Source organism: Mobula birostris, chromosome 18, assembly GCF_030028105.1.
Source record: "Mobula birostris isolate sMobBir1 chromosome 18, sMobBir1.hap1, whole genome shotgun sequence".
NCBI classification, from domain to species: domain Eukaryota; kingdom Metazoa; phylum Chordata; class Chondrichthyes; order Myliobatiformes; family Myliobatidae; genus Mobula; species Mobula birostris.
Window position 1 is genome coordinate 51,736,433 of NC_092387.1, and position 22,154 is coordinate 51,758,586.

Below are 22,154 nucleotides of genomic sequence, written 5' to 3' on the forward strand. Positions count from 1 at the left end.
AATGTATGTGTGACAAATAAATTAAACCTTTTTATTTAGATCATTATTTATTACCCATTTTTGTAGACTATGCGGCTTGCCATTTTAGAAGGTAGAGTCAGCTATATTGTAAAGTTTGTGTGACAAGGGCAGATTTCCCTGAAAGGATATTAGTGAACATCACTGAAGTAGTTACATGGTCACTGCTACTGATAGTAATATGTTTTATTCCAGACTTAGTTTAATAGAATGTAAATTTGCCGGCCAGTGTAATAATGATCAAGCTCTATTTTCTAGATCAGTAATCTATGCCTTGGATACTAATCCAATAGTGTAACCTCCAGGTTTCTATATCCCTGTCCTTGCTTTCCATTCTCTTGATTATTCCTCGCTGATATCACTCAAAATCTCTCTACCTTTCCATACACCTTTAACTTTCACAAAGCTTCCAATTCTATTACAGTCTTCCTCACCCACCTGTCCCCAAACCAGCAATTACCTTAGGTTGCCACTTTCTTTTTGCACGACTATCCCATCCCACAGTCTCTGTTACAGTTTTGAATAAAATTAAAGATTAGCTTTACTTGTCATATGTACATTGAAACATCGAAACATCCAGTGAAATGTGTTGTTTTCATCAATGACCAACACAGTCCAAGGATGTGCTGGGGCAGTCTGCAAGTGTCGTCATACTTCCATCGTCAACGTGGCATGCCCACAGTTTGCTAATATGGGAGGAAGTTGGAGAAACCCTTGGGGAGAACATACTAAACACCTTGGTTGAATCGAATCCCAATCTTGCAGCTGGTGCTGTAAAGCATTGCGCTAACCCTTGCGCTGAACTGCCGTCCACACCTTTCTTCATAAAGTTTACTCATGGCTATTTTTAGATAGTTTTTGAAAGTATTTGTTTAAGAAAACATTTTCCTCCTACAGTAGACATCTGGCCAAATGTTTGTTTCACCTGATCTAGTTAGGTTGGCTAACATGTGCCCTAAGTGATTAACTTTAGTTTGATGTGTTTTTTCTGTTGCTTTAGGCTTCGTTTTCCTGAATCATGAAAACCCACGAGCAGTAATTTTTAATTTACTTTTGAGGAATGAGGAATGTTGACCTGAGAAATCTTTACCCTTCATCCTAAAGCAGTATCCTAATTGATCATTTTAAAATTGGATATCCTGCTGCTGTTTCTAATGTCAGAGGTGCAGGTTTTTATCTGAAGCTGTATTTGTGTCTCTTAATTGCTTGTTTTCTGACCGCTGTTGAAACTTGCAGAATTCAGTGAGTAGATGAATGTGAAAGAACAAGTCCATGTACCTGGTGCATATCCTAGAACATTATGGAGTGAGTGAAATATTTTACTTTTAAGTCTAGATGTATGGTCCTCCAGTTGTGCACAGTTGGATCCTACACAGGAATTATGTTAGTGATCACATCTGTCTTACTGATGTTGATTGAGGGAAATATTAGCCATAGAACTGGTGAATATTTTTTTTCTCTGTGTGCTTTAGCTTTGAATGAGAAATGAATATCATCAACATAAAGGAAAAATGCACCCCTGCCCTTTAAAACCCCACTGCTCTCTGATTGTTGTAACCAAAAAGATATTTCTAATCCACTGCATAGTAGTTAATGTACAACAATTTATTCAAATATGTAGTTAAAGATCCTATTTGCTTAGTATTGACTTAATTGCCATCATGTTGTAAAGGAAAAAGAACCCATTAACAAGCGCCATTAGTACTGCTGATTTATGGCTACCTTTTATATCTGGAGGAGGCTGCTGGGATGGCAGTCAGAGTGGCTTGGTGCCTTTTGACATCATCTTGCCTTTTAGCTAACAGCACTCTTGCCTTGCAGTCAAAACCCGTAGCTTTGAGTTTTGATCATGTAATCCATCTCCTGTTCCTGCGCCATATCAAAGCAGAGTCCCATTGTCAGAGGCGCCATCCCTTGATTGATTTGTTAATCTGAGATCCTCTTCCGACCAATATTGATTTCCTTTCTGAGGGTATTTAGGGCAAAATGTTTTATTAGATAAAATGGTTAAAATCAAAAGACAAAATTACATAAATATTTCATAAAGCTGTTTCTGCTGAGGAATTGCATGGGATCTTTCTGAACTGTAAGCATGTGTTTTTGTTAAACATCTCAGGGTACCTCTGCAATTAAAGGGAGTTTGCTCTATTTAAATTTACCTCTCTCCATTTAATTTCTTTACTTGCTTTAACATGGCAGTTCCCTTGTTCTTAACTCAGAGGAATGTGCAGGTTATATTATTTGCAATCTTTTGAAAGGGCACACACATTTTCGTAACATCATGGGATGAATATGTGCTCATGCATCCATTAGCTCAAGCTTTGGTATAATTATTGGTGATTTGTACTGAGGATGGCAATTTCCTTCCTTTAAAATACATTATAATCATGTTATTATTTTCAGTATAGTAATAATTTGACCTTTGCAGTTCCCATGAATAGCTTCCTGTCTCATGAACTTCATTTCAATTTCTGCATTTCCTTGTCCAAACTCTCACCAAGTCTTCCTTGGCTTGCATAACCACAATGCCTGCTAACGTAGCTAGGCTTGGGGATGAACAAGGAAGTGCGTTAAACACAGTAAACTGATATGAAGCTAACGGCTCAAGTTGTGGATAAGCCTGCTCCTCACAGATAAAATACCAGTGAAAATCCACATTTCAGTGAGATTCATCAAAGGCATTTAATGAAGGAACATGTGTCAATTTACAGCAACAAAGGAGGTAATTATTATACCCCAGAGAGCAAACAGCTATTTAGCCTAACCTAATCCCCAGGTTTTAGCCCATGGCTTAGTCAGTAACAACACATAAAACACTCATAAAAACACTTGTTAGATTCATTATGTGTTTCACCTTGATTTTCCTTTCAGTCAATAAAGTTTTGGATAATCCGTATTATACTGGGGGGAAAATAGCTGGCTGTGCTAAATAATTCTTTAAAATGACTTGTGCTCTAGCTTTTCCTCCAGTAAGGGAAACAGAAAATGTGAAAGTGACATTTCCAATAGTAACACTGAGGTGATTCATTTTCAATCTTCCCATCCTTGATTGATAACCATTGGCACATCCAAGAGGAACAAGTACATGCTGTCAGGTTCTCAGTTATAAAAAGACCATAACAGCATAAAATATAGGAGCAGAATTAGGCCATTTGGCCCATTGAGTCTGCTCCGCCATTTTATCATGGCTGATCCATTTTCCCTCTCAATCCTATTCTCCTGCCTTCTCCCCATATCCCTTCATGCTCTGACTAATCAAGAATCTATTAACCTCTGCCTTAAATATACCTAAATATTTGGCCTCTACTGCTGCATGTAGCAACAAGTTCCACAGATTTACCACTCTCTGGCTAAAGAAATCCCTCCTCATCTCCAGTCTAAAAGAAATCCCCTCTATTCTGAGGCTGTGTCCTCTGGTCTTAGACTCCCCCACCATAGGAAACATCCTTTCCACATTCAAAATTCATTATAATTCAAGAATTCGTCACTGTTATGTTGGAAGTTAACTTGTCCCCTTCAAAAGTGTCAGTACTTCATTACATACAATGCTGCTTTGAGGTATCCCAAAGATATAATGCCAGCTCTATTTTATAGCAGTCCTGATGAAGGTCTTGACCCAAAATACCGACTGTCCACTTTGCTCCATAGATGCTTCTAAACTTCCGAGTTCTTCTAGCATGTTGCTCCAGATTTCCAGCATCCACAGTCTCAAGCTCTATTTGTTCCTTTCCTGTAAGATTCCATAAAATCTTGACTTAAGATACCCGAGATAATAAGGTGTTCTGAGTGTGCAAGAATGAGAAACTCATGCTCTATTCTGGTTAGTTTCTTTGGTTTAAATAGTGAAGTGGCCCAAGATGATGTAAGGTGCTACAATTATGCTAAAACAATTAAAGTATGGAATAGAAAATAAAAATGCTAATTTACTTAGCACATTAGGCAACATCTTGAGAGAGAGAGAAACAAAGTTAACATTTCTAGTCAGTGACTGTTTTCACCAGATCTGAAAAAAGGAGAAGGTAACATGAAGGAAAATGGAGGCAAAAACAGAAGAGAAAGATAAAAATTAGCTTTATTTGTCACATGTACATCAAAACATACCATGAAATTTGTTGTTTGCATCAACACCAACAGTCAGAAGATATGCTGAGGGCAGCCTGCAAGTGTCACTATGCTTCTAGCGCCAATGTATCATGCCCACTCTTACTAACTGTAACCCATATGTCTTTAGAATGTGGGAAGAAACCAGAGCTCCCTGAACAAACCCAAGCGTTCATGGGGAGAATGTACAAACCTCTTTCAGGCAGTTGTAGGAATTGAACACCAAACTTCCGATTGCTGGCGCTGTAAAAAGTTAAGCTAACTGCCATGCCCTCGTGCATCATATTAAACTTTGTAAAACAATGAATGTCTGTCAGGTCCAAAGACCACTTAACTTTTTCTGAACTCATAGCATGTGCAGTATACATGTTTGTTAGTGAGTGATGTCTTTCAGTGAGTTAACACTGTTAATGCCTGTAGAATGTTTGTTGATCTTAGTTGGATTCTTTCTTAGTTATGGGCATTATTAAAAAGTGAATGTCTGTCAAGTGGTTTGATAGTTGGCTTGATGGATTCTTTTTGGATTTGGGCTTCTCGCTTATATGTAAACATTAATGCCCTTTTGTAAATCCAAGGGAATGTTGTGCGTCCAGGTATGTATGAGGATTGATTTAAGATGATTGTGTTAATGGACACATGGTATATTTGGGGAAAAAAAACAGGCTGTGTTGAGAAAATAGATTGAGGAGCTTGTCTGTCTCTTTGCGTCTCTGCACTTGTGAAATTTGTATTTATGGGTGGGCCTTTCCCAGCTTTGTTGGACTTCAGCTGGGACTGGAGATTGTGATCGGTGCCTCACGAGCGAGTCGGAATGTGGATCTCCCCCAACATCAGCAACAATCAAGTGGTGACTAAGAATCATGAGCTCAGAAATCTTTGTGGAAATCTTTATGACTTGCTACGTAGCATTCTGTGTGGTTTATTTATGCTTTCTATTTTATGACAATAAATTAGGCATGTATGGTTATTACCACAACTCCTGGACACTCAAATAATTTGGTTCTGATTAATTCAGCCCATTCCCATGCCATGATAAGGTGAAAGGCAGGGAAGTAGGATGTGAAAGTCCTAAGCTAATGAGTATTGTTCTTACAACCCATTATCCAGTGTGTTTATATTGGACATACAACAAATTGAAGAGCAGCTGCTTCATATCTCCTGTGACCTGGGTACAATCCTGACCTCCAGTGCTGTTCATGTAGAATTTGCACATTCTTTCTGTGACCGTGGGGATTTCTTACAGGTGCTCTGGTTTCCTCCCACATTTCAGACATGTGCGTTAGCTGTAATTTGCCTCTGGTATACAAGTTATGGTAGTTATGTTAGAATCTGGAGAGCATAAAATGGACCAGGGAATGGTTCGTGTAATTGGGTATTTGATGGTTAGCATGGACTCACTGAGGAAAAGGACCTGTTTCAAAGCTTTGTAACTCTGTGATAATCCTATCATGTTCCATACCTGCCCATATAATGTGTGAAGAACGTAATACAATGAACTATATACTAATCCTACTGTACTTGCCAAATCACAAACTCTACATAGAGGAATTCTTAATTTTTAAATCTAGGTACTGCAAAAAGAGGATCAAAAAGCCATGAATTAACTGGGCAATTGTAAATATTATCCTCTAATCTTCCAAAATGTACTAATAAAGAATTTAACAGGGATTTCTAGACATGTGAAATATCTACCTTTTTTAATCCAAGTAAATCAATAGTGATTATCTTAAGTCTCAGCCGTTTAATTTTTTTACAATTCAATTGGATTTGGGTGCAAAAATGTATTTTCCTGAAAATCATTAAAGCAAAGGGTGCACAGAAATTATACTGTATAGGAGTCTGTTTTCTAACCCAGCAAGCTGACATACTAGCTGTATACTGTACCTCGGTTAGCACTAGCAAAGAGGCTAGTATTGAAGCTAGGTCAGTTTACTACGTGATTCCAGTTGCTCTCAATTCTGCCTATACTGTCTGATTGTGATAACACTGGAAAACAAAGATTTTGCTTCCTGAATACCTTTAGGTGTCTTTATGAATTTTGGGCTACTGATCATGAAAATCACCATGAAATTTCCCTATCACGCACCATTTTTTTAATAAACTTATGTTTATTATTTCAATTCATAATTCAAGTCAATTAAAATGTTGCCTACAATGTAAGCTGGAAAGTTTCCTATCTTGTCCGGGCATGCTTAGGCGGTGTGGCTGCTGCATGGCAGGACAGGTTTCAGTAATAATTACTGGGTTCAGGACTGTAAGGATGGAATTTGCTATCACCAGGCACAACAAGTTCTGTGAAGGATTTTGATACTTGAGACAGATGCTTCCCAGAATAACTGATGCCAAGATTAAGGAAAGCATTTCTGTTGGCCCACAAATCAAACAGGTCATCAATGACAGGCAATTTGAAGAATTTCTAGTGGGACTGGAGAAAATCACATGGAAGGCATTCAAGGAAGTTTTTGAAATTTTTCTCGGCATATACAGAGCACCAAACTACATGCAGCTGGTTGAAAGCATACTTCAAGCATATAAAACCATGAAATGCAACATATCACTAAAGATTCATTTTCTGCATTCCCATTTAGACTTCTTCCCTGCAAATCTTGGTGCTGTTAGTGACGAGCATGGTGAAAAGGTTTCACCAGGACATTGCGGTCATGGAGAAAAGATACCAGGGCAACAGGAATCCATCAATGCTGGCGAATTATTGTTGGACACTTGAGCGAGAAGCCTCAGACACTGAGTACAAATAAAAATCATTAACAAAATATTTTTAACTTAGTTGAACTATTGCAAAGCATCAGCACCATTATGCAATTAAACACATTATATTCAATACAAGTTAATTTGTTGTTTCTCCAAATTCCTATGGGATACAAGTAGTCTGAAATTATATTTGTGTTCATCTTCAAGCAGTCTATCATAAAAAACATTCTGTAGAAGCAACACTTTTGAAAAAAATTGTTGTCCAGTGCAATCTGAGCTTGTGAAAAATGAGAAAAGTTATATATGTGGAGGTTTTGCTCTTCATATTTGGGGATACAAATAAGGCAGGGATATATGAACTGGTTCTACTCTTCAGTTACTATGGTTGTCAGTTTTCAATATTGGCAGCTTTTCATGATGCTTGGTTGGAGATATTTGACAGTGAAACAATTCTTAATTACAATTTTGTTATACAGTGTATTTTACTGTATAACACAAAATTGTACTGTACTTTCAAAAGAAATGCCCAGAATTTTGGCTTGCAGTAAAGGAAGTGTAACTGCTGATGTGTTTTTCAAGTAGCAAACAAATTTCAGAATGAAATAAAAAATTTCCTCATCTACTAAACCATGTGGAAAACAGGCTAGGTGTATCCTGGTCTCAAAATGTAGCCCAAATACAATCCAGCTAGTCACTGCTCAATTAGCCTACATTCAACCAGCAGCAAATAATAGGTGGTGAGTTTCATATTGCTATTAAGTAGTACTTGCTTGACAATTACCAGCTGATTGATGTCCAGCTTGGATTTCTGCAGAACAATTTGGTTCCAGAACTTACTGCTGCCTTGGTTCAAATGTGGACCAAGGAATTGAATTCTTAAGGTGAGCTGAGATCGACTGCCATTGATACCAAGAAAGCATTTGGCTGAATATGGTGTCAAGGATTCCCAGGAAATAATGTTTCATACTAGAGGGCATGCTCTTTAGGTGTGAGGAGATCATTTTTGCACAAAGAATGGTGGGTTCCTGGAATATCTGCATGGGTGAGAAAGGAGGCAAATATGACAGAGGAGTTTAAAAGGCTCTTAGATAGGCACATGAATGTGCAGATAATGGAAAGATAGGGACATTATATAGGCAAAATGGATTAGTTAGGTGCTTATTTACTAGTGTAAATAGTATTTCACAACATTGTGGGCTGAATTTTCTATAAAAATGAAGTAAATAGGTTTCAGTGTTTATCCACTGTTGGAGAACGATGTGCTAGAGTCGTATCTTGCACAGAAGTGGTTGTGCTTGTTCCAGCAATAAGACATCATAGCAGGAGTTGTCAGGACAATATTCTTGACTTAACTCATTTTGACTGTTTCATTAATTACCTTCCTTCCATCACAGAGAGAAATAGGATGTTTACTGGTGACTGTACAATGATCAATTCCATGCACAACTCGCAAGCAAGTGCATCAGTGCACACCTGCATGCAATGAGATTTAGATCATGTTCACTGATGGGCTGGTGAGTGACATATATTTGGCACATGTTGAGTAATAAATATCTCTGATTATGAAGAAACCCAGAAAAGAACTCGAAGGGAATGAGGGTAGCCAGGAGGAGGTCATGAAAAATCCTTGGCAAGAAGAATTAAGGAGAATCCCAAGGCATTCTGTACATACATCAAGAGCAAGTGGATAACTTGCAAGAGGGTAGGAGCACTCAAGGATAAAGGGGAGATTCGCTTGGATGTGGAGGATGTGGGTGAGGTTCTTTGTAAGTACTTTACATCAGTATTTAGCAAGGAGAAGGACATGGAAGATAGGGAGATCAATGCTGAGCGTACTGATATGCTAGGGTATTTTGAGGAAAGGAGAAGGTAGTGTTGGGTCCCTAAAGAGCATTAAGGTGGATAAGTCCCTAAGACCTGGTGGGATATACCCCAGGTTATTGAGTGAGCCAAGAGAAAAATCTTGCAATAATTTTCAATATCAAAGACCAATATCTTCTCCAGCCACAGGCGAGTTCCCAGGGTACTAGCGAGTAGCTAATGTTGATCCATTGTTCGAGAAGGGAACCAGGGATAGTCCTGGAAACTATAGACTGGTGAGTCTCACGTCAATGGTAGGGAAGTTACTAGAGAGATTTCTTGGGGATGAGATATATGAGCATTTAGAAAACTATGGCCTAATTAGGGAGAGCCAGCATGGCATTATGCGGGACAAGTCATGTCTTATTAACTTGATTTGAGTTTTTTCATGAGGTGGTGAGTGCCTGCAATGCACTGCCTGGGGTGGTGGTAGATGCAGACGTATTAGAGGCTTTTGGATGTGAGGAAAATGGAAGGATATGGACATTGTGTAGACAGAAGAGATTAGTTAGCTTACCAGTGTACTTGGTTCGGCACAACGTTGTGGAATGAAGGGCCTGTTTCTGTGATGTACTATTCTATGTACTCTTTACATTCTGTGATACCATTGACGAGACCCCACCATCAACATCCTAGGATCACCACTGACTAAAACCTCACATTGGTAAATAAATTGGTTTATTATTGTCGTATGTACTGAGGTGAAAAACTTGCTTTGCAAGCCATTCATACAGATGGTTCATTACAACAATGCATTAAGATAGTACAAGGTAAAACAATAACAGTAATGCAGAAGGAAATGTTGCAGTGACAAAAGAAGTGTCTTACAGGTAGACAATAAGGAGCAAGGACATAATGAGGTAGATTGTGAGGTCAAGAGTTAACATACTAAAGAACAGTTCAGTCTTACAACAGTGTGAAAAAAGCTGTCCTTGAGGTTGTATGTGCTTGCAGGCTATTGTATCTTTTGCCCAATGGGAGGGGGAGAAGAGAGAATGTCTGATCATCAGGATCCTTGATTATGCTGGCTGGCTGCATTACCAAGGCAGTGAGAAATATGTGTCCAGTGTGTTAATATTGTTCAGTGGTCTGAATGACTGATTTTTGTTACTTTTTAAAATGTTTGTTAGCCTTTCTGATACTTCCTCACAGGAGAACAGCTAATTCCAAGAAATAGCTCTGATCAGCATTCAATTAATTAACACGTTTAAATAACATCACTCAGTGTGGTCTGACCTTGCCCACTATATCTGAAGCATTGCACTTCTACTTTTAAAAACGTAAACACGAATTCTGCAGATGCTGGAAATTCAAGCAACACACATCAAAGTTGCTGGGGAACACAGCAGGCCAGGCAACATCTCTAGGAAGAGGTACAGTCGATGTTTCGGGCTGAGCCCCTTCGTAGTCCTGACGAAGGGTCTTGGCCCGAAATATCGACTTTACCTCTAACCAGAGATGCTGCCTGGCCTGCTGCGTTCACCAGCAACCTTGATGTGTGTTGTTTGCACTTCTACTTTTGTCCTTTTTGCCACCACAATGAACAACAGCATTCTGTTTACTTGCTCTTTCTCCATAAAACTTATTTGTAGATCATGCAGCAGGACATCCCGATTTCTCTGTATCTCAGAGTTGTGACATCTCTCACTGTTTAGATAATCTGTTTTTTTTAGTTTTCCTCTCAGATGGGTAATTTCACATTTACCATATTATACTCCATTCGTCAGTTTAGCATATCTGTCTCCCTTTGCACCTCCTTTCAGTTTCTTTACAACTTAATTTCCTGTGTATCTTTAGTGCCATCAGCAACTTTAGCAAGCATGCCTTCAGAGCAGTCATCTAGGTCACATAGTATATAAATTGTAAAGGGAGAGGCTCCAGAACCAATCTTTGTGGCATGCCATTTGTTACATTTTGCTAGCCAGAAAGAAGTCCCATGTATGCTGTCTCTCTGCTCTGTTATCCAGCCAATCTATCGGTGCTACATGTTCCCTCCGATACCATAACCTTCCATTTTCTACAGCAATCTTTGATGTACCACCTGATCAAATACACCAGGAATTCTCAATAAATGTGCTAGTCCTAATGAAAGGTCCTGGCCTGAAACATTAACCACCTGATCTGTTGAGTTCCTCCAGCATTTCGTGGATGTTGCTCTGGATTTCCAGTATCTGCAGAATCTCTTGTATTTATAAATAATTAGTTCCTCTTTGATCAATAACACATGTTACTTCATCAAAGAATTTTAGTTAATTAGACACAATCAACACTTCATAAAACCACATTGCTTTTAACCAGTTACTTTGAATTGTTCTGTGTTCTGTATTGTTTTGTATAATAGTGTCTAACATCAAAAATCAAGGATCAACTTTATTTGCCATATGCATTTATGTGTATTAGAAATCTGCTGTGGTGCATTGGTCAGAGCACAACATGTAACAAAAAAGCAATAATTATAAAGAATAGAGGATTATATATAAAAAATAAGGTTAGAATTTTAAAGTACGGATATGGAATGCAATGTGCATAAATACATAAACATCAGCATGTATTTACAATGTAAACAGCAGTATAAAAAGTGCAGTGAAGTGACAGAGGTAATAGAGTGGGGGGCTGAGGTGTGAACTAAATGGTTGATCAGATTAACTGCCTGGGGGGGGGCGGGGCATGAAGTTTTTGTTTTTAACAGTCCTATAACACTTTCCAGAAGTGAGCTCTCACATTTTCACTATGACAATTTTTTAAAAACATGTTTCTTGGTACTGGTTGGAACTATCTGGTCTGCCATGCTGTGGTTCAGAAGCTCCCATGGTCAGACATGTTTTGATTTTACTTTCAGTAAGATGGGGCCGCACCCAGATGCAGCAGCTTCTACAGGGCCAAACAGAGGCATTATTGTCTTTTTAAAAAATATTACGATTGCAAAACCTTGGAGGACGTTAAGAACTGAAAGTACTCTGGGTCTACTCCATTAGCGAGTTGCTCATTGGTGGAGAAACTGAAGGAGCTGGACTTGGAGCGGATCGTACTACTGTCTGTGTCAGGAGAGGTGTCAGAGTGGGTGTAGGAAAGAGGCAAGCAGTCCAACAGTAAGTGATTTTCATGTGATCACAAGACCCTGTTGGACATTGCTGTGAAATGCTGTAAGTCTGATTTTCTGGTTTATTAGTGAATGGTGGGGGAGCTGTGTGGCCTCCTTTGTAGCTAGGACTAAGCCTCAAGCTGCAGGTTTGAAGCTTTGGAGTTAGGTGTGCTCCACTGGAGTGCTGGAGGCATTGTTTACAGTCTGTTGGTGCTGCCCTCCAGTTTTTGCTTGCCAGAAGACAAGATGTATTGTTCGACTACAGACTGCAACAACATTCATGGACTCGGACTTGGACTTTTTTTTGTGTGTGACTGTATTTTACTTCTGTTTTATATACTGTATGCTATACATGCCTTGTGCTGTATATTGTCTCAGCATTGTGCTTGCACTTGGCCTCAGAGAAATGCTGTTTTGTTTGACTGTATTAATGAGTATTCATGTATGGTTGAATGGCCTTGAACTTGAACTTTAATCTGTTGCCATTTGCTTACAGAGTAGCCACCAGGGCAGCTGTGTTAGCATTTTGTATGAGCAAAATTCTTTTGTAATTAGTAAAATATGGTATAGGGTAAGAAACACCCTTATGGGTTTTATGTGAAAAACAAAATACACAGAAAATACAACTGAAGAAGTTTACAAAGGAGGATCGCAGGTTGCCATTTTCCAGCGGGAGGCCAGTGTGAAGGATGTGCAGAATGAACTGGCAAGCCTAACGGTTAGGCATATGATTATATTAGAGTTAGAGTCATAGAGCACTATAACACAGAACCAGGCCCTTCAGCCCGTTCAAATTATCATCAAAATCATTAATATAGGTGCTAAACAACAATGGACCTAACACTGATCTCTGCACACCACTAGTCACAAGCCCCCAGTCAGAGAGACAGCTATCTACTATGATTCTTGTTTCTCCTGCTAAGCCAACATTGAATTCAATTGACTATTTCATCATGAATGCCAAGCAATTTAATCTTCTGGACCAGCCTCCTATGTGGGACTTTGTCAAAGGAATGTAGACAATGTCCACTATTTTCCCTTCATCAAACTTCTTGGTAACCTTTTTTTTAAAAAAAACTGGAGGTTTGGATTGGATATGATCTGCCATGCACACATCCATGTTGACTATCCTTGATTTGACCCTGTTTATCCAAACACCTAAATATCCTTTACCTTCCAGTATTTTACCCTTGACTGATGTTAGGCTCATCAATCTATAATTTCCCTATTTATTCTTGGACCCTTTCCTAAGCACTGGGATAACATGGGCTATCCTTGATCCTCCAGCACCTCGCCCTGCACTAAGGACACTTCAAATATCTCTACCAGGGCCTGTAATTTCTGCACTAGCTTCATGGCAGTTTTTGTTGTCCAGCACCAGTCAGTTCTCAAGCGTGCTGGATCAGAAGACTGTAATCTGTGGTGTAATAAATTTTCCAGTGAAACCGTTGAGTCTAAAGGAGCAGAAAACCAACCCCCAGTGTGTTACAGCTTGTGAATTTCTGAAACATTTCAAGGGCTCCAGCCACAAATATTGTCACTCTGAACCCCTGTCACGCACCACTGAATGAGCCAGATGCTGAAACACTGGGATTTCTGAACAATTGAATACCAGATTATTGGAATCTTACTGGGTACAACATATTTTGGGATGTGTATATATATAATTTAGTGGTGTGATCATGGTGTAGTTTATCCATTTGTTTACAATTTCCAAATGCAATGCATCTTTTATTGTCAATGACATTGGTCAGTGTACAGTTTGTAGACAAGGCTACACAATGCAAGTCTGTCGGTTTAGTGGCCACATACCACCTATTTGTGGGTTTTCAATAATTATTTTTAAAAGCTTCTTGTGGAGTGCTTGCCTTTAATCAAAGTGAAGTGTGCACTTCAACTATAGATATGTTGCTATAGTTGGTGGTCTGGTAAAGATTGATTGAGTGTTGGTTACAGTCTCTGACGAGTCTACGATCTTTGCTCCCTGGTTGGCTCATGTCCATCTTTTGCAATAAACACTGCACATGTACAGTTAGAAAACACTGCTCTAATCTCACTGAAAAGTGACTCTTCCTTTCCCCTGTTCGCTTAGCGTAAAATTGTGATATTAACAGTTGTTTAAACTTCCACACAGCTGGGTAGATAGATAGTTGCAAGGCCATTTGGTAAAAAATGTGATTCTGCAGCTATGATTGTGTTGCATTAATAATGTACAGTGTTACTCTTGTAATAAGTTGCAATTTGAAAACATTGTGGTGCTGATACATCATAAAAACTGTTACATTAATATAATTTTGGTGATCTATGCTATAAGTTCTAAAGGGAGGTTAGATAATGTAGGGAAAGGAAGTATGGGATGAAAGCGAATATGTCTGAGTGAATTGGGATATAATACAAGGTTACTAGTATCTAAAGAAGTGGATAGAAGAGGATTAGAGGGATCTGGGCTGAAAGCAGGCAAATCTGAACTGATTCCACAACATGTGGACTCACTTCAACGACTCTACAACTCATGTTCTCAGTATTATTTATCACTTTATCTATCTGGTTATCTATTTATTTTTTGGTATTTCTGTAGTTTGGCTTCTCTACACATTATCAGTGTATGTAGTTTTTCATTGATTCTATTGTATTTATTTGTTTTACTGTGAATACCTGCAAGAAAATGCATCTTAGTAGTATATGGTGACATATGTGTACTTTGATAATAAATTGACTTTGAATTTTGAACATTGAACTTTGAGGTGGGATTAGTTCGGGTAGACATCTTGGCCAGCGTAGATGAGTTGGCTGGAAGGGTCTGTCTCCATGCTGTATAGCTCTGTGCTTCTGTATAAAAATGTGCATCCGTTAAAACTGTTCTCAGTGCTTCTGCTTCCAGGATGGCTAAGATTTTGCACAGCTTTCGGACTGTAACGTATCTATGCTGTGACCAAGGATTGACAATTTGAATCCAAGGACCTACTTGATAACCTTAAGGATTGTTGGAGCCTGTGTGTCTGTAGTATCAGGTCCTGCTTGAGTATATGAAGCGGTTGGGGAAGGGGTGTGGTGCAAATCTGTACGTCCGTTACTTGTGCAGCCTTGCAGCTCCAGGGACTGTGGTACAGTTCCTAACGCTGGCTGCTGTCAATGTGGAACTTGGGTGTTTGCCCTGTGACTGCATGGGCTTTTCCCCCTAGTGTTCTGGTTTACAACATTCAAAGACATGCAGTCAGGCTAATTCTCTGCTTTGAATTGTCCCTACTGTAAATATGTGGCAAAGGAATTTTTTTTAAAAAGGGTAAATTGATGGGTATGTGTGAGAGAGAATAAGTTGCAAGGCTACAGGAGAATGGGATCAATGGGATCTGGTAAGGGCTCAGTGGGCTAAAAAACTTCCTTTTGTATCATAATGAGAATGCATCGCAATCATAAAGCACAGCTGACAGTTCATTAACTAACTAGTAGGCATCTCTTGTTGGAACAAAGTACTTGAAGACAGTAAGATGTCGCAAGAAAAGACCCACTTCAGAGTGGATCCAGTTGCACAGATGTCCAGCTCCCACGTAAGATAACTTGCAGCAGGTGTTCTTGCAAGTAAGTTATTAGATGCAAACTTCATATTTCATTTTATGTATCCTTCCAAGTGTTTGGATGTGATCATTGACTATCTCAGCCACCTCTGCCTGGATCCATTGAGGGAGTGGAAAATAGCCAGGCTTCCAGCTGCGAAACAGCTCCTGAATGAACTACCAGTCACTCACTCACTGACTGGAAGTGTGCAGACCAGGGATCTACTTCCTGGGGGATGGGTGGTTAGCGGCAGTGGGCGGAGGATGCAGACAGAGTACAATAAACCACTAAATTGACAAGTAACTCAACTTAAAGCTCTTCTGCTTCCTTATGCTATGCTTTTAGAAGTGCACAATGTAAACCATATTATAAGGGCATATTTTACTTGATAAAAAGTAGATTTTTAAAATAATTTTAACAGTAACTACAAAGTTTATGATGAAGGAAAGTTTGCATGGACTGTCTGTCCAGACCTCCCTTGCATATTGTTTTGTTCTGACAGCCAATTTGTTATAACATTTGTTTTGAGAAGAGGGGTGGTGATGTTGGAGGTGGGGACTTCTATTAGCAACATAATTCATTGGAATGCTGGTGGGTGTGTGGGGGTTGGGGGGGGGTTGGAAGCTCCAGTTGAGGTCATTGCCAGATGAGTTAGGTGTCTTGTACTGACGTGGCATCTAACCAATGCAATGCACTTTCCATGAACAAGGAATCGGTACTTTAATAGCTTCCTCTTTTTTTTTTGGACAGAACTGCAACTGTTTAACTTGAGTGTTACTTACAAATGTAATGTAATTCACGGATGAGCCTCTGTTCAAGGAGAGGGCATAGCAATGTTTTGTGTATCGGGGGGTGCGGATCAGACTTCTGCTGAATTTGCCCTGTCACTGCCCGAGCATTGCTGTAAATATTAAATTTTATTTGATTTACACCTTTTTTTCTGTGAAAGCATAAGGCTGAAGGCTGATAACTCAGCTCACTAACAATTTCTATCTTCTCAGTCATCCAGATAGTTAGGGCGGTTAATTTTGAACTGTTGCTGTGCACTGCCCCCTGTAGACAATTTGGGAAATTTCCAGAATCAGAACCAGGTTTATTGTCACTGAAACATGTCTGAAATATGTTGTTTTGCAGCAGCACTGTAGTACAATACATAAAAGATAGTATAAATTACAAAATCCATCGGAATTTTTTATTCATTTCTTGAATGAGATGTTAGAAAGTGAACATGTGTTACTGTTTTCCTCGGTTGAGGTGCTTCAATCGGAAGAAATTTTTGGCAATGATTTCAAATGTTGGGTGGGTTAGATAATAGGTTAAATAAACAAAATGCTGGAGGAATTCAGTCAGGCAGCATCTTTAAAAGAAATGGACAGTCGAAGTGTCAGGTTAACACCCTGCAACAGGGACTCCTACATTATCTGGTTCTCCTCCACAGAACCGTCAGTGCTGAACTCTGCCCACAACTTACTGTAACAGAACCTAACGCCTCTTCCACAATGATTACATTTGGCCCAATAATGAGATGTACTACATCAGTATTCTTAATTTATCTTGCTTTTTGACAGACACAACATAGTCCTTGGCATCAGTGGAGGCAGATAGCTTAGGGTGATGCGACTGGGACATAATTGATGCCTCTCCTTTGATGGTTTCCTTTTTTTTTATTGAATTTTATGGTCTGGGTCAGCTCTTTGTTGCCCTATCAAGTCTATGATGACAACAGAGTAACCCATGTGAAAGCCCATGTCTGGTAAGCATTGGTAAGATAACAGTCTTGTCTCTGTTTCTCCCACAGAAATCCAGGAGATGCAAGAGGCATCCACAAGACCATACTAGAACTTCCCTAGTACATGCACCATGCTCCATGATCCTTATAAGACTGATGCATGTTCTTTGTTTTAGAGAAGGTGCTAGCTAACTACCTGCTTGGTAAAGTTGGGTTATAAAAGGCCTGCAAGGATTAAAAAATGTCAATTTGTTTTAACAATACAGTCAGGGTGTGATGCGTAGAAGAGAAAAGGGAGACAAAGTCCAGTTAGTTGAATGCAGGACATCTCTTGGATCTTGAAAGCTAGAATTTGTCCACCATTGTTTGTTAACAAGCCTGATAGTTTGGTGATGCACTGTCTCTGTAGATAGTCTTTCTTCAACTAGAACAAGACTTGTCATGATCTGAGGAATCTTGCTGTATAAGATTATTTCATTAATGCTCACAATGGCAATTTTACTTTGAAATGCTGCCTAAGGCCCTAATCTTTGTGGGGAAAGAGTGTTGTCAAAACCTCTGATTCTTCTACCTTTTAATAATGACCTCTTTGCTAAGGATAACAAATCTAGCTGGACCAAAAAGGAAGGAGTTCTCAGCTTTACACATCCAGATTAAATCACTACCACTGACTAGCTGTATCTCAGCACATAAAAGTTTAAAATGTTTTCTGTTACCTTTCTGCTTTCTCATTTTTGTTTCACTTATTTCAGGCTACTATCGCACAGAAAGGGACAAGGGCACCTTGTATGAATTATTCTACAAAAAAGAATTCCTAGATGACTTTCAACATGTCACACTCTTCCGGCCATTTGGCCCCCTTATGAAGGTCAAAAGTGAAGTGATTGACATCTCGCACCAGATCATCAATATAATCGTGCCGCTTGCAGGCCGCACGGAGGCTTTTGCTCAGTTCATGCAGAACTTCAGGTGGGAATGTTTGAATGCAAACAAAATCCAACATGTTCTGAAGCTTTTATTAGATCGTCTGAAGTTTACTGTAGTTCTGAATATACTGGAGTCCAGAGACTTTTTATCAGAACTTACCAAGAAGTCTGCGGCAGTCATTTAGAGATATGTATCTTTGCCGCATTGGTCAAAGTCATAGAACACTAAAGCAGAGAATCAAGCCCATCGGCCCATCTAGTACATGCCAAACTATCATTCGGCCTAGCTCCTCAACCTGCACCTGGACTATACGTCTCCATACCCCTCCCATCCGTGTATCTATCCAACTTTCTCTTAAATGTTGAATTCAGACCCACATCCACCACTCCTGCTGGCAGCTTGTTCCACACTCTTACCGCCCTCTGAGTGAAGAAGTTCCCCTTAAACAGTTCACCTTTCAGCCTTAACCGATGACCTCTAGTTCTAGTCTCACCCAGCTTCAGTGGAAAAAGTCTGTTTGCATTTACCCTATCTATACCCCTCATAATTTTGTGTACCTCTGTATAATCTCCTTCACTTGTCTATACTATAGGGAATAATGTTCTCATCTATTCAATCTTTCCCTGTCAGGAGGGAGATGGTTCCTAGTATCCAATCTGACTGCATGCAATACTCATGCAGGAAGTTAGTCTGTTTGCAGAATCAAAAGTGGGATAATATTGCATCGTGGTTCTTTGGACTATTCAATTTAGTACCCACTGGATTGATGCAGTGTCTGCGAAGTAGCAGAAGAATTTCAAAACAAACAGCAATACTAATACAGCAAAACTTCGAAGACACAAGCATGAATAATTGGAGTGTCTGCATTTACCATTGCAGAATTGCTGACTTCAGTCCTTGGGTAATAATTTTATTCATGCATAAATTTCAAATTGTTTTACTCAGGGATGTATGCATTCAGCAGGACAGACAGATTTACCTAACGGTCGTCTACTTTGGCCAGGAAGGATTAGAAGAAGTGAGGAGGATCCTGGAAGTGACGACCAGGTGAGCTGCTTAGCATTCACTGTTCAAAAAATAGCTAAGAATGTGTGTAAAAGTTTTAGCTGCAGATTTATGGGCCATTTAGTGTATAAAAATTCCATGAGGTAATATTTCCTCTGATTGCTTTTGTTAGGGAAACTGATTAACATCCCACTTAAATGGCCTCATAGTGCTCCTATGTCTTATGATCTCATTCTTTTATTGAATCAGAATCAGGCTTAATATCACTGGCATATGTCATGAAACTTGTTGTTTTGTGGCAAAAATACTTTTCAATCTATAATAATGAAAACAAAAGAAAATTAAATAATTAGTGCAAAAAGAGAGGAAAAAATATGGAGGTAATGTTCGTAAGTTCATTGTCCTTTCAGAAATCTGGTGGCAGAGGGGAAGAAGCTGTTCCTGAAACGTTAAGTGTGTGTCTTCCTTGATAGTAGCAATGAGAAGAGGGCGTGTCCTGGCTGATGGGGGTCCTTAATGATGGATGCCCCCTTTTTGAGGCATCTCCTTTTATGTGTTCTGGATGCTGAGGAGACGAGTGCCCATGATGAAGCTGGCTGACTTTACAACTTTCTGCAGCTTTTTCTGATCTTGTGCAGTGGCCCCTCCATACCAGATGGTAATGAAACCAGTTAGAATGCTCTTCACGGTACATCTGTAGAAATTTGCGAATATCTTTGGTAATATACCTATTCTCCTCAAATTCTGCTGTTGTACCTTCTCTATATGTTGGGCCATCCTAGATCCTCAGAGATGTTGACACCTAGGAACTTGAAGATGCTTACCCTTTCCACTTCTGATCTCTCGATGAGGACTGGTGTGTGTTCCCTCAACTTTCCCTTCCCGAATTCTACAGTCAATTCCTTGGTGTTAATGATGTTGAGTGCAAGATTGTTGCTGTAACACCACTCAACTGCTGATCTATCTCACTCCTGTGTGCTGTTGGTCACCACCTGAAATTCTCCCAGCCATAGTTGTGTCATCAGCAAATTTATTGATGGAGTTTGAGCTGTGCCTAGCCACACAATTGCAGGTATAGACAGAGTAGAGCAGTGGGCTAAGCTCCATCCTTGAGGTGTGCCAATGTTGAATGTCAGTGAGGAGGAGACATTATTTCCAATCTGCATGGACTATGGTCTCCTAAGGATCCAGTTTCAGAGAGAGGTACAGATGCCCAGGTTTTGGAGCTTGTTGATTAGAACTGAGGACATGATTGTGTTGAACACTAACCTGTAATCAATAAACAGCAAGTGATCCGAGGCTGAGTGGAGAGCCAGGGAGATTGCATCCTCTGTAGACCTATTATGGCGGTAGGTAAATTGCAGTGGTTCCAGGTCCTTGTGCATAAAAACCATAAGAGATAGTTGGTTAGAATTGCTCCCCTTATATAAAAAAAAAGTGTATATCTCTTTTTCTTCCATAAAATATCATACCTGCTGGGGATCCCAAACCAGTCATTCTCTCTTCCCATTGGATAGAAGATACAGAAACTTGAGACCATATACCACTGGGCTGAGGAACAGCTTCTGTCCCACTGTTATAAGACATCTGAACAGGTCTTTTTATATCCCAATCTACCTCACTATGGCCCTTGTACTTTATATATTTCCTCAACTTGCTCTGTAAGTCAGCCCTACATTCTGCATTCTGGTTCTTTTCCTCTTGTACTACTTTAATGAGTGGAATGACCTATCTGGGTGGCATGTACACAATAGCTTTTCACTGTATCTCAGTACATGTGACAATAATAAACCAATTAAAACAATTACTTGCTGTGTAACAAAACCCTGTGCAGCCTGTGACAGTGAGAGGTTTGTAGTCATCAGGTAGCTTAGGTTGAATTACATTAATTTCCTAAATGATATCTCAAAAACATCCAGAACTCCTCTCTTCCTTTATCATTGTAATGCTTCAGTAAAACACCTCATTATTTTAAAACTGCATGTAAAATTCTTTGATGTTGTCAGTGTAGTCTCTACTGGTTAACACTGGAGTAAATGGTTTTTTGTATCTCTGCAGTGAAACTAATTTTCACAACTACACCCTGGTTTCATTGGATGATGAATTTTCACGTGGCCGAGGCCTCGATATGGGAGCACGCACCTGGGACAAAGGCGAAGTGCTGATGTTCTTCTGCGATGTGGATATTTATATCTCTCCTGAGTTTCTTAATAGTTGCAGGATAAATACAGAGCCTGGTGAGTCACTGATGATTGGACTCTAATGAGAACTGTTGTATTTCTGTTCTTAAATGATGCATTTAAAGAGAGTATAACACATGAATCATCATAAACATTGAAAACTTTAGTGTTAAGGAAGGCATTTGGCAGCTTGTTAGTAATCTCCAAGAAAGAAACTTGGGGGTTCCAGGATCCAAACACAAACACTAGGTTGCTACTAAGTATGGTCATTGGGGGTCAGTGTGATTGCTATCCTTTTTATGGGAATAATACTAAAGAGATCTGAGCTAAAGATCCAGCACAATGTCCAAATCACTCTAAGCAACTAGGCAATTTAAGTTCCAATATTTAAATAATTTGGAATAAGAAACAGGTGGCAATAAAATTATTATTCAAATCAGTCTAGATGAAGATTCTCAACCTGAAACGTGGACTGTTCATTTCCTTCCATAGATGCTGCCTGACCTGTTGAGTTTCACCAGCTTTTACTGTGTTGCAGATGCCAGAATCAGCTGTCTCTTGTGACTCCATAATTATATTAAAAACCTCATCTGATTCTGTAGTCTGTGTGCCTCGCCTTCACTGGCATGTCTTGCAAGTGTGGTTGAATATTAAGTGGGTCATCAACTAAGTATTTGTAAAATCAGCACTGTGGAAGTACTTTCATGAAAAGCCTCTGGTCATTTAAAATGGTAGGTCACCTTCTCTACGGGCAGTTTCAAATGGACAATGATGCTTGTCAGAGATATCTAGAATAAATTTAAAAAGAAAGGGACCTGTTTATTGGTGCTAGCTAATGCTATGTCATAAACACTACTTGGAGTATAGTGTTTGAGTTCTCAGTATTTTCCTGTTCCTCCTCAGCCAAGGATCCCAGGCAAATGAGACAAAATGACCATGCACTTTTTTTGTGTTTGTGGAATCTTGTTCTGCACTGTATATGCGTCTG

General features: G+C 39.4%; 1 protein-coding gene across 7 annotated transcripts in view; it reads left to right on the forward strand.

Moving 5' to 3' along the window:
- The window catches only part of csgalnact2 (chondroitin sulfate N-acetylgalactosaminyltransferase 2), a 73,769-nt gene that overhangs the window by 41,020 nt on the left and 10,595 nt on the right, over positions 1 to 22,154 (forward strand). For all 7 annotated transcript variants that reach the window (XM_072282678.1, XM_072282679.1, XM_072282677.1 and 4 more), the window contains 3 exons: positions 17,807 to 18,023; positions 18,927 to 19,028; positions 21,045 to 21,223. In XM_072282678.1, the coding sequence (XP_072138779.1) occupies positions 17,807 to 18,023; positions 18,927 to 19,028; positions 21,045 to 21,223 (498 nt within the window). The remainder of the gene's footprint in view (positions 1 to 17,806; positions 18,024 to 18,926; positions 19,029 to 21,044; positions 21,224 to 22,154) is intronic.